General features: G+C 47.8%; 1 protein-coding gene across 2 annotated transcripts in view; it reads left to right on the top strand.

The window, feature by feature from the left end:
* The window catches only part of bmal1a (basic helix-loop-helix ARNT like 1a), a 51,616-nt gene that overhangs the window by 17,243 nt on the left and 22,588 nt on the right, over nucleotides 1-11,785 (top strand). For both annotated transcript variants that reach the window (XM_067994242.1, XM_067994241.1), the window contains exons 7-11: nucleotides 777-894; nucleotides 2,402-2,551; nucleotides 8,190-8,436; nucleotides 9,638-9,744; nucleotides 11,462-11,612. In XM_067994242.1, coding sequence (XP_067850343.1) covers nucleotides 777-894; nucleotides 2,402-2,551; nucleotides 8,190-8,436; nucleotides 9,638-9,744; nucleotides 11,462-11,612 — 773 coding nt within the window. The remainder of the gene's footprint in view (nucleotides 1-776; nucleotides 895-2,401; nucleotides 2,552-8,189; nucleotides 8,437-9,637; nucleotides 9,745-11,461; nucleotides 11,613-11,785) is intronic.

The following is an 11,785-nucleotide window of genomic DNA, read 5'->3' as shown; positions in this document are numbered from 1 at the left end:
CGATATCAATGCAAGTTCTTTCTTTCAAACTGAAGAGAGGACGTTGCAATTGAGCCATTCCTGGTCTGACCCACACAGGCATTTTCCGCTGGATAGCGACCAGAGAGGAGGGGCACCTTGGCTGATTTGCCCCTTCCTAATCCGGGAATGACCCGGCGAATTGTAGAGTCCCTACTACTGTCCCAACTGCTAGCTCAGCAGAGACTGGGAGAGAACTTGGGAGCTTCCTGGTCTGACTCGGGGACGCAATTGAAAAACTCAGCGAGACACTGGGGAAAAGCTTCAGCCTCTTATCTCCAATCATTTGGCGGGCCAGTTCTTAAAGAGGAACTTGGTTCAGTTGGCAGCACTCTTGCTCCTGCGAGAGGGTCGATGGGCTCAAGCCATCTCCAGGACCAGAGCTCCTAACCGAGCCTGAAACTCTGGTGCGGTACCGAGGGAGTGCTACGCTGCCGGAGGTGCTGCATTTCAGATGAGACCGAGTCCCCGACCGCCTGTCGAGAGGTGGATGATGGAGATCCCACGGCGATATTCGAAGAGGAGCAGGTGTCCTGGGTCAAAATTCAACCAACACCACCCAGGGGGAAAAAAAAAAACCACACAAACTGGTTGTTTGCCTCATTGCCGTTTGTGGGATCTTGCTGTGTACAAAAAGCTGTTCCGCCAAATGGACTGAACTTAAAGGTAATTTAATCGAGTGTGAAGCACTTTGGGACATAAATGCGAGGCTGAGAGCCTCTCTTTTAAGTGATCCTTTTCTGTGCTTGACTTTGCAGACTGATCTGATTGGTCAAAGCTTGTTTGACTACCTCCATCCGAAGGACATCGCCAAAGTCAAAGAACAGCTGTCGTCATTTGACACGACCCCAAGGGAAAGGCTAATAGATGCCAAAAGTGAGACCCTCCTTTTCTGCCGTAGAAGCGGCAAAAATTCACCAGCCAGTAAAGGCGGGATATAAAATAAATAGACGCAGCCCAAGTGAAGACGGTCACTGAAAACAAAATCTCTCCGCGTGTGCCAAGTATTTGTTATCGTGGAGAAGTCAAATGTCAAAAACAATTTGCACCAACCAGATTTAATCCCTCCTACCCTGCGCTTGAAGGCGGGGGGAGGGTAAATTCCAAATTAATCTAAGGAAACGTTGGCCCAGAATTCGCTGGGAAAATAACGGGCGAGTTTAACGCCGCGCGCCGATTATTAATATGTAAATCGTCCAGCAATTTGTGGCGAGGAAGAGATTTCCCCGTGAGTCGCTGGACGATTCGCGCCGCTAGCCTCGTGGGAACAGCAGCTCGTCCTCAAAACGCCCCGTGAGTTTCAAGAAATTGCTGCATTTGCCCGTTAAGCTCGGGGCACAGGAAGTTAGGGCTGGCACTTAACAGCGTAAGGACCCTTTTTCAATGAGGGGATTTATGTTCTTGCAATGCCAATCGACCTCTCCGGCCCAGAAAGGGCAACAGTTGAAACTCTGGAGTCTCGTTCCTGCAGCGAGTAAATTGTTCCTAAATTTCTCAATCCTTAGACCTCCCTGGTTAAGGAGATAGGCTGCCGATCCCGTCGTTCACTGAGGTCCCAGATGCCCTCCCCCCCCGTTGCCCTCCCGTGATCAGCTCGCACTCCCAGCAAGCTACGGCACGAAACTTTTTCGAGCTGAAGGGGTGAGGAAAGAAAACTAACAAGGTGCCCCACTCCAGCAAAATCTGGGCCAATGTTTCAGGGAACGAGTGGCCAACCAACAGAACAGGCCCCCCCCCCCCTTCTAGGGATGATGTGGAGATGCCGGTGATGGACTGGGGTGGACAAATGTAAGGAGTCTTACAACGCCAGGTTACAGTCCCAACAGTTTTGGACTATAAAACTGATGGACTATATAACCTGGTGTTGTAAGACTCCTTACATTTGTCCCCCTAGGGAGACGAAGGAATCAGGAATTATTGATCATTCACATGTAAATTGGAGAGATTTCTTTCAGAAAATAACATTTCGGGATACAGTATATGAGTAATTTGAGGCATGACGTGCGGTGGGTGTGACAGGCTCGGGAAAGAAGTGATGACTTCGGGCCCATGGTTCCCAAAGCTCTCCACCACTGGGGGCTTTCCTCGCCTCATGCCTGGGTCTGTCGTAGACTAATTGATGGAGATTGATTGCTACGATTAGTCAACAACTCCATTATCGTTGTATGATGTGACTCCCAAGATGGTAGAAGGCGAACGAGATGGACCGCGGACCTTTTTTTGGTCCAGCAATTCCTATGTTCTTGATTTTACTTGCACGTAAATTGGTTTTATTGATCTGCTGGTTATTATGGGTTGGACATCTTGCTTTTCCGACTGAAAGGTTGAAGTTGCGTCCATTAGCGTTCTTATTTTCTTTCCCTGCCTCGCTCTCCGCGATTAGCTGGCTTGCCGGTTAAGACGGACATAAGCCCAGGACCCTCCCGGTTGTGCTCGGGGGCTCGCCGCTCCTTCTTCTGTCGGATGAAATGCAACAGGCCTTCGGTCAAGGTCGAGGACAAGGACATTTCTTCAAACTGCTCTAAGAAGAAAGGTGACGTATCGTGTTTTGTTTGTGCTTCGCTCTTCTCTCGAAAGCACCTACTCAGTAACTCCTCCAGCCCTGTAACCCTACGAGATCTCCGCAACCTCCTCCGGCCCTGCAACCCTCCAAGATGTCTACACTCCTCCAGCCCTGCAACCCTCCGACACCTCCGCGCTCCTCCAGCCCTGCAATCCTCCGAGATCTCCGCAACCTCCTCCGGCCCTGCAACCCTCCAAGATGTCTACACTCCTCCAGCCCTGCAACCCTCCGACACCTCCGCGCTCCTCCAGCCCTGCAATCCTCCGAGATCTCCGCAACCTCCTCCGGCCCTGCAACCCTCCGAGATGTCTACGCTCCTCCAGCCCTGCAACCCTCTGACACCTCCGCGCTCCTCCAGCCCTGCAACCCTCCGAGATCTCTACGCTCCTCCGGCCCTGCAACCCTCCGAGATCTCTACGCTCCTCCGGCCCTGCAACCCTCCGAGATGTCTACGCTCCTCCGGCCCTGCAACCCTCCGAGATCTCTACGCTCCTCCAGCCCTGCAACCCTCCGAGATCTCTACGCTCCTCCAGCCCTGCGACCTCCGAGATCTCTACGCTCCTCCAGCCCTGCAACCCTCCGAGATCTCTACGCTCCTCCAGCCCTGCAACCCTCCGAGATCTCTACGCTCCTCCAGCCCTGCAACCCTCCGAGATCTCTACGCTCCTCCAGCCCTGCAACCCTCCGAGATCTCTACGCTCCTCCAGCCCTGCAACCCTCCGAGATCTCTACGCTCCTCCAGCCCTGCAACCCTCCGAGATCTCTACGCTCCTCCAGCCCTGCAACCCTCCGAGATCTCCGCAACCTCCTCCAGCCCTGCAACAGGATGAGGTCCTACAAGCTGAATTTAGGGAGTTCGGAGTTAAACTAAAGAGTAGGACCTCAAAGGTAGTAATCTCAGGATTGCTACCAGTGCCACGGGCTAGTCAGAGTAGCAATGACAGGATAGCTAGGATGAATACGTGGCTTGAGAGATGGTGCAAGAGGGAGGGATTCAAATTCCTGGGCCATTGGAACCGGTTCTGGGGGAGGTGGGACCAGTACAAATTGGACGGTCTGCATCTGGGCAGGACTGGAACCAATGTCCTAGGGGGAGTGTTTGCTAGTGCTGTTGGGGAGGGTTTAAACTAATGTGGCAGGGGGATGGGAACCGATGCAGGAAGTCAGTGGGAAGTAAAGTGGTGACAGAAACAAAAGGCAGTAAGGGAGAGTGTACAGAACATGACCGGACAGATGGTCTGAGAAAGCAGGGCAAAGACCAAGGGAAGTCTAGATTAAACTGCATTTATTTCAATGCAAGAAGTCTGATGGGCAAGGCAGATGAACTCAGGGCATGGATGGGTACATGGGACTGGGATGTTATAGCTATTACTGAAACATGGCTAAGGGAGGGGCAGGACTGGCAGCTCAATGTTCCAGGGTACAGATGCTATAGGAAAGATAGAGCAGGAGGTAAGAGAGGAGGAGGAGTTGCGTTCTTGATTAGGGAGAACATCACGGCAGTAGTGAGAGGGGATATATCCGAGGGTTCGCCCACTGAGTCTATTTGTGTAGAACTGAAAAATAAGAAGGGAGAGATCACTTTGATAGGATTGTACTACAGACCCCCAAATAGTCAACGGGAAATTGAGGAGCAAATATGTAAGGAGATTACAGACAGCTGCAAGAAAAATAGGGTGGTAATAGTAGGGGACTTTAACTTTCCCAACATTGACTGGGACAGCCATAGCATTAGGGGCTTGGATGGAGAGAAATTTGTTGAGTGTATTCAGGAGGAATTTCTCATTCAGTGTGTGGATGGCCCAACTAGAGAGGGGGCAAAACTTGACCTCCTCTTGGGAAATAAGGAAGGGCAGGTGACAGAAGTGTTAGTGAGGGATCACTTTGGGACCAGTGATCATAATTCCATTAGTTTTAAGATAGCTATGGAGAATGATAGGTCTGGCCCAAAAGTTAAAATTCTAAATTGGGGAAAGGCCAATTTTGATGGTATTAGACAGGAACTTTCAGAAGTTGATTGGGAGAGTCTGTTGGCAGGCAAAGGGACGTCTGGTAAGTGGGAGGCTTTCAAAAGTGTGTTAACCAGGGTTCAGGGTAAGCACATTCCTTATAAAGTGAAGGGCAAGGCTGGTAGAAGTAGGGAACCTTGGATGACTCGGGAGATTGAGGCCCTAGTCAAAAAGAAGGAGGAGGCATATGACATGTGTTGTGGAAAAAAGTTACCACTCGGAGTCAGACTTAAAGATTCAACATGCAGTTTTATTGGACAAAGCTTTGGGAGAAGACTGGACACTCCGCAGTACCGCAGCTAACTTCTCAACTTTAAAATGGTTGTCATGCTTTTTTATACCTTTGAAATACAGATTTTCAGTAGCTTTTACATCATTAATCTTGATTACACACATTAACCAATTAAGTCCGCATAGCAACAACGGACTGCTTACGCATTAACCAATTGAGTCCGAACAACTATTATCGCCTTAAGACAGTATGCCTTTGTTTCACGCAGTCTGGTTCTATAGTTTTATCAGTTCGTTGTGAAATGTCTTTTGTATTCCCAGACTGTAAGCCAGTTCTGGAATGTACAAACTCAACACTTTTAACTATCTTTCCCACAGTCACAGAATCCATTTTGTTTAATAGTGTCCATTTTGTTTAATAGTGTCCATTTTGTTTAATAGTGTCCCTTTTGTTTAATAGTGTCCATTTTATTTAATAGTGTCCCTTTTGTTTAATAGTGTCCATTTTATTTAATAGTGTCCCTTTTGTTTAATAGTGTCCATTTTATTTAATAGTGTCCCTTTTGTTTAATAGTGTCCATTTTGTTTAATAGTGTCCATTTTGTTTAATGGTGTCCATTTTATTTAATAGTGTCCCTTTTGTTTAATAGTGTCCATTTTATTTAATAGTGTCCCTTTTGTTTAATAGTGTCCATTTTGTTTAATAGTGTCCCTTTTGTTTAATAGTGTCCCTTTTGTTTAATAGTGTCCCTTTTGTTTAATAGTGTCCCTTTTGTTTAATAGTGTCCCTTTTGTTTAATAGTGTCCCTTTTGTTTAATAGTGTCCCTTTTGTTTAATAGTGTCCATTTTATTAGTAATCAAGCGTTATATTTAAGCCTTTAATTAAGGTTAGTCTAATCTACACAAAGCGCATTTCAGTGTGGTTTTAGGGTAGATACCACTGCCATGTACCCATTAGTCACTTCATCGTTGCCTTTAATTCAACAGTCCAAATTTCACGCTAACAACATGCATAGACAGCTGGGATCAAGTGGATCCCTTGAAGAGTATAGAGATTGCCGGAGTAGAGTTAAGAGAAATCAGGAGGGCAAAAGGGGGACATGAGATTGCTTTGGCAGATAAGGCAAAGGAGAATCCAAAGAGCTTCTACAAATACATAAAGGGCAAAAGAGTAACTAGGGAGAGAGTAGGGCCTCTTAAGGATCAACAAGGTCATCTATGTGCGGAACCACAAGAAATGGGTGAGATCCTGAATGAATATTTCACATCGGTATTTACGGTTGAGAAAGGCATGGATGTTAGGGAACTTGGGGAAATAAATAGTGATGTCTTGAGGAGTGTACATATTACAGAGAGGGAGGTGCTGGAAGTCTTAACGCGCATCAAGGTAGATAAATCTCCGGGACCTGATGAAATGTATCCCAGGACGTTATGGGAGGTTAGGGAGGAAATTGCGGGTCCCCCAGCAGAGATATTTGAATCATCGACAGCTACAGGTGAGGTGCCTGAAGATTGAAGGGTAGCAAATGTTGTGCCTTTGTTTAAGAAGGGAGGCAGGGAAAAGCCTGGGAATTACAGACCGGTGAGCCTGACATCTGTAGTGGGTAAGTTGTTGGAGGGTATTCTGAGAGACAGGATCTACAGGCATTTGGAGAGGCAGGGACTGATTAGGAACAGTCAGCATGGTTTTGTGAGAGGAAAATAATGTCTCACGAATTTGATTGAGTTTTTTGAAGGGGTAACCAAGAAGATAGATGAGGGCTGTGCAGTAGACGTGGTCTACATGGACTTCAGCAAAGCATTTGACAAGGTACCGCATGGTAGGTTGTTACATAAGGTTAAATCTCATGGGATCCAAGGTGAGGTAGCCAATTGGATACAAAATTGGATTGATGACAGAAGACAGAGGGTGGTTGTAGAGGGTTGTTTTTCAAACTGGAGGCCTGTGTCCAGTGGTGTGCCTCGGGGATCGGTGCTGGGTCCGCTGTTATTTGTTATTTATATTAATGATTTGGATGAGAATTTAGGAGGCATGGTTAGTAAGTTTGCAGATGACACCAAGATTGGTGGCATTGTGGACAGTGAAGAAGGTTATCTAGGATTGCAACGGGATCTTGATAAATTGGGCCAGTGGGCCGATGAATGGCAGATGGAGTTTAATTTAGATAAATGTGAGGTGATGCATTTTGGTAGATCGAATCTGGCCAGGACCTACTCCGTTAATGGTAGGGCGTTGGGGAGAGTTATAGAACAAAGAGATCTAGGAGTACAGGTTCATAGCTCCTTGACAGTTGAGTCACAGGTGGATAGGGTGGTGAAGAAGGCATTCGGCATGCTTGGTTTCATTGGTCAGAACATTGAATACAGGAGTTGGGATGTCTTGTTGAAGTTGTACAAGACATTAGTAAGGCCACACTTGGAATACTGTGTGCAGTTCTGGTCACCCTATTATAGAAAGGATATTATTAAACTAGAAAGAGTGCAGAAAAGATTTATTAGGATGCTACCGGGACTTGATGGTTTGACTTATAGGGAGAGGTTGGATAGACTGGGACTTTTTTCCCTGGAGAGGAGGAGGTTTAGGGGTGATCTTATAGAAGTCTATAAAATAATGAGGGGCATAGATAAGGTCGATAGTCAAAATCTTTTCCCAAAGGTAGGGGAGTCTATAACGAGGGGGCATAGATTTAAGGTGAGAGGGGAGAGATACAAAAGGGTCCAGAGGGGCAATTTTTTCACTCAAAGGGTGGTGAGTGTCTGGAACGAGCTGCCAGAGGCAGTAGTAGAGGCGGGTACAATTTTGTCTTTTAAAAAGCATTTGGACAGTTACATGGGTAAGATGGGTATAGAGGGATATGGGCCAAGTGCAGGCAATTGGGACTAGCTTAGTGGTATAAACTGGGCGACATGGACATGTTGGGCCGAAGGGCCTGTTTCCATTTTGTAACTTCTATGATTCTATAACCCTCCGAGATCTCCGCTGCCTCCTCCAGCCCTGCGCTCCTCCAATTCTGGCCTCTTGCACGTCCCCAGTTTCCATCGTCCCACCATTGGCGGCCGTGCCTTCAGCTGCCTAGGCCCTAAGCTCTGGAATTCCCTCCCTAAACCTCTCCGCCTCTCCAACTCTCTCCTCCTTCAAGACGCTGCCTAAAACCCGCCTCTTTGACCAAGCTTTTGGTTCCCCTGTCCTGCTACTATCTCCTCATGTGGCTCGATTTTGTCAAATTTTGTCTGATAATCGCTCCTGCGAATCGCCCTGGGATGTTAAAGGCGCTATATAAATGCAAGTTGTTGAACGCTTGTTTGTAGACTGGTGCGGTAAAAGTGCACCTCTTGCTGAAACCTCCACCCGACTTGTGTCCTGCAGCCGACCGCAAGAGCTTCTGCACCATCCACAGCAGCGGCTACCTGAAGAGTTGGCCTCCCACGAAGATGGGACTGGATGAAGACAACGAGCCCGACAACGAAGGCTGTAACTTAAGCTGCCTCGTCGCCATCGGGCGATTGCACCCTCACATCGTCCCGCAGCCAATCAGTGGCGAGATCAGAGTAAAGTCGACGGAGTACGTGTCCCGACACGCAATAGACGGAAAATTCATGTTCGTCGATCAAAGGTAGGGACTGCGTTAAAGCCCAACGTTCAAAGGGCGGTAGAAGTTTGGAACTCTCTTCCGCAAACGGCAATTGATACTAGCTCAATTGCTAAATTTAAATCTGAGAGAGATAGCTTTTTGGGCAACCAAAGGTATTAAGGGATATGGGCCAAAGGCAGGTATATGGAGTTAGATCACAGATCAGCCATGATCTTATCAAATGGCGGAGCAGGCACAAGGGGCTGAATGGCCTACTCCTGTTCCTATGGTCCTACATACTGCTTGCATAATAAGAGTTCTGGGCACTGCACCTTCGGAAGGACATATTGGCCTTGGAGGGAGTGCAGCGTAGGTTTACTCGAATGATACCCGGACTTCAAGGGTTAAGTTACGAGGAGAGATTACACAAATTGGGGTTGTATTCTCTGGAGTTTCGAAGGTTAAGGGGTGATCTGATCGAAGTTTATAAGATATTAAGGGGAACAGATAGGGTGGATAGAGAGAAACTATTTCCGCTGGTTGGGGATTCTAGGAGTAGGGGGCACAGTCTAAAAATTAGAGCCAGACCTTTCAGGAGCGAGATTAGAAAACATTTCTACACACAAAGGGTGGTAGAAGTTTGGAACTCTCTTCCGCAAACGGCAATTGATACTAGCTCAATTGCTAAATTTAAATCTGAGATAGATAGCTTTTTGGCAACTAAAGGGATATGGGCCAAAGGCAGGTATATGGAGTTAGATCACAGATCAGCCATGATCTTATCAAATGGCGGAGCAGGCACGAGGGGCTGAATGGCCTCCTCCTGTTCCTCTGTTCCTATAAAATGATGCGGGGTTTTGATAGAGTAAATAAGGAGAAACTGTTTCCAGTGGCAGGAGGGCCGGTAACCAGAGGAAACAGATTTAAGATAATTGGCAAAAGAACCAGAGGGGGAGTTGAGAATTTTTTTTTACGCAGCGAGTTGTGACGATCTGGAACGCGCTGCCTGAAAGGGCGGTGGAAGCAGATTCAATAGTAACTTTCAAAAGGGGAATTGAAAAGGAAAAATTTGCAGGGCTGTGGGATTAATTGGATGAAGCTCTTTCAAAGAGCCAACACAGGCCCGATGGGCCAAATGACCGCCTCCTGTGCTGTATGATTCCGTGAATGTTTTACCGTCGTACTTGTGGATCTGTGTTTCTGTCGGAAGGGATTGGACAGGTGCCATTTTTTCTGTCCCCAGGGCAACGGTGATTCTGGGATATTTGCCACAGGAGCTCCTTGGGACTTCATGTTATGAGTACTTCCACCAAGACGATATAGTGCACCTTGCGGAATGCCACAGACAAGGCAAGAACAATACGCTGTCTTCTGTCAGAGTTTAATGAAGTAGGACGCTATATTGGAGCAGAGAGGGTTGAGAGGAGATTTGATCGAGGTGTTCAAAATCCTGAAGGGTCTAGACAGAGTAGATAGAGAGAAACTGTTCCCATTGGCGGAAGGGTCAAGGACCAGAGGACACAGATTTAAGGTGATTGGCAAAAGAACCAAAGGCGACACGAGGAAAAACTTTTTGTTACGCAGCGAGTGGTTGTGATCTGGAATGCACTGCCCGAGGGGGTGGTGGAGGCAGATTCAATCGTGGCCTTCAAAAGGGAACTGGATAAGTACTTGAAGGGAAAAAATTTGCAGGGGCTACGGGGATAGGGCTGGGGAATGGGACTAGCCGGATTGCTCTTGCAGAGAGCCGGCACGGACTCGACGGGCCGAATGGCCTCCTTCCGTGCTGTAACCGTTCTATGATTCTGGGAAATTACAAACTATGTCCCACCTTGCACCCTCCATAAACTTGAGCCCATCCCAATTCGCACCAAGTCCCGTTCACCCATCACCCCACTTTGCTCGCTGACCTACTTTGGCTCCTGGACTGGCAACGCCTCGATTTTAAAATTCTCATCCTTGTTCTCCGTGGCCTCGCCCCCCTCCCTATCTCTGTGACCTCCTCCAGCCCTACTACCCTCCGAGATCTCTGCGCTCCTCCAATTCCGGCCTCCTGCGCATCCCCGGTTTTAATCGCTCCACCATTGGCGGCCGTGCCTTCAGCTGTCTGGGCCCTAAATTCTGGAATTCCCTCCCTAAACCTCTCCTCTCTCTCTCTCCTCCTTTTAAGATGCTCGTTAAAACCTATCTCTTTGACGATGCTTTTGGTCACCTGCCCTACTCTCTCCTTGCGTGGCTCAGTGTCCGTATTTGTCTGATTATGCTCCTGTGAAGTGCCTTTACCGCGTTAAAGGCACTATATAAATGCAGGTTGTCAGAACAGAACTGATTCCAGAGCAAACGTTTTTATCGTTCTGAATCCTATTTTTAATTTTGTCCGATAGAACTTTCATTTATATAGCGTCTTATCACCTCCTCAGGACATCCCAATGTACTTCGTAACCAATGGATTAGTTTCTCCACAGTTATGTAGACAAACGCAGCAACCAATTTGCGCACAGCAAGCTCCCACAAACAGCAATGTGATAGTGACCAGATAATCTGTTTTTAGTGATGTTGGTTGAGGGATAAATATTGGCCCCGGGTAAGAACTTGCCCTCTTGGAAACAGTGGCCGTGAGATCTTTTACGTTCACCTGAGAGGGCCTCGGTTTAGCGTCTCACCCGAAAGACAGTGCAGCGCTCCCTCAGTAGTGCTCTGGGTGTGTCAGCCTGGATCGTGGACTCGGACCCACGGCCTCCTGACTCTCCGGGGGCGAGTGTGCTACGAACTGAGCCAAGCTGACGTGAAGCTCCTGTTTTATCGTCCACGGGGTCTAGAAAGTTCTGTCGATACCAGCAGTATCTAAATGCGTTTTAAAAAGAACGGGCAGAGCTGGCAGAGGGAACGCGGTACAGATGCATCAAATGCTGGTCCGCTGATATTATCAACAGCAGATTCTGCCCTCGGGTGCCTGCGGGTTAAGTGCCTTCAAGAGCCTTGTTATAGTCTTAAGATGTGTTAAAAAATCGTAGGGCATGTTTGACAATCATCTCAGCGATCGGTTTTGTGCTCTTTTTTTTTGTAGTACTGCAGGGTAGGGACAAGATCACCACCGGCTGCTACAAATTCAGAATAAAGGACGGCTCCTTCATCACACTACGCAGTCATTGGTTCAGCTTCCTGAACCCATGGACCAAGGAAGTTGAATATATTGTTTCCATGAACACTGTCGTTTTGTAAGTTTGTGTTTGTTTATCGGAGGAGAGTGAGAGTTTTCTTTAAAAATTCGTTCGTGGGATGCGGGCGCCGCTGGCGAGGCCGGCATTTTATTGCCCCTTGAGAAGGTGGTGGTGAGCCGCCTTCTTGAACCGCTGCAGTCCGTGTGGTGAAGGTTCTCCCACGGCGCTGT

Source organism: Heptranchias perlo, chromosome 12, assembly GCF_035084215.1.
Source record: "Heptranchias perlo isolate sHepPer1 chromosome 12, sHepPer1.hap1, whole genome shotgun sequence".
NCBI classification, from domain to species: domain Eukaryota; kingdom Metazoa; phylum Chordata; class Chondrichthyes; order Hexanchiformes; family Hexanchidae; genus Heptranchias; species Heptranchias perlo.
The sequence above is the reverse complement of the archived record's forward strand: the minus strand, read 5'-3'. Positions and strand labels throughout refer to the sequence as shown.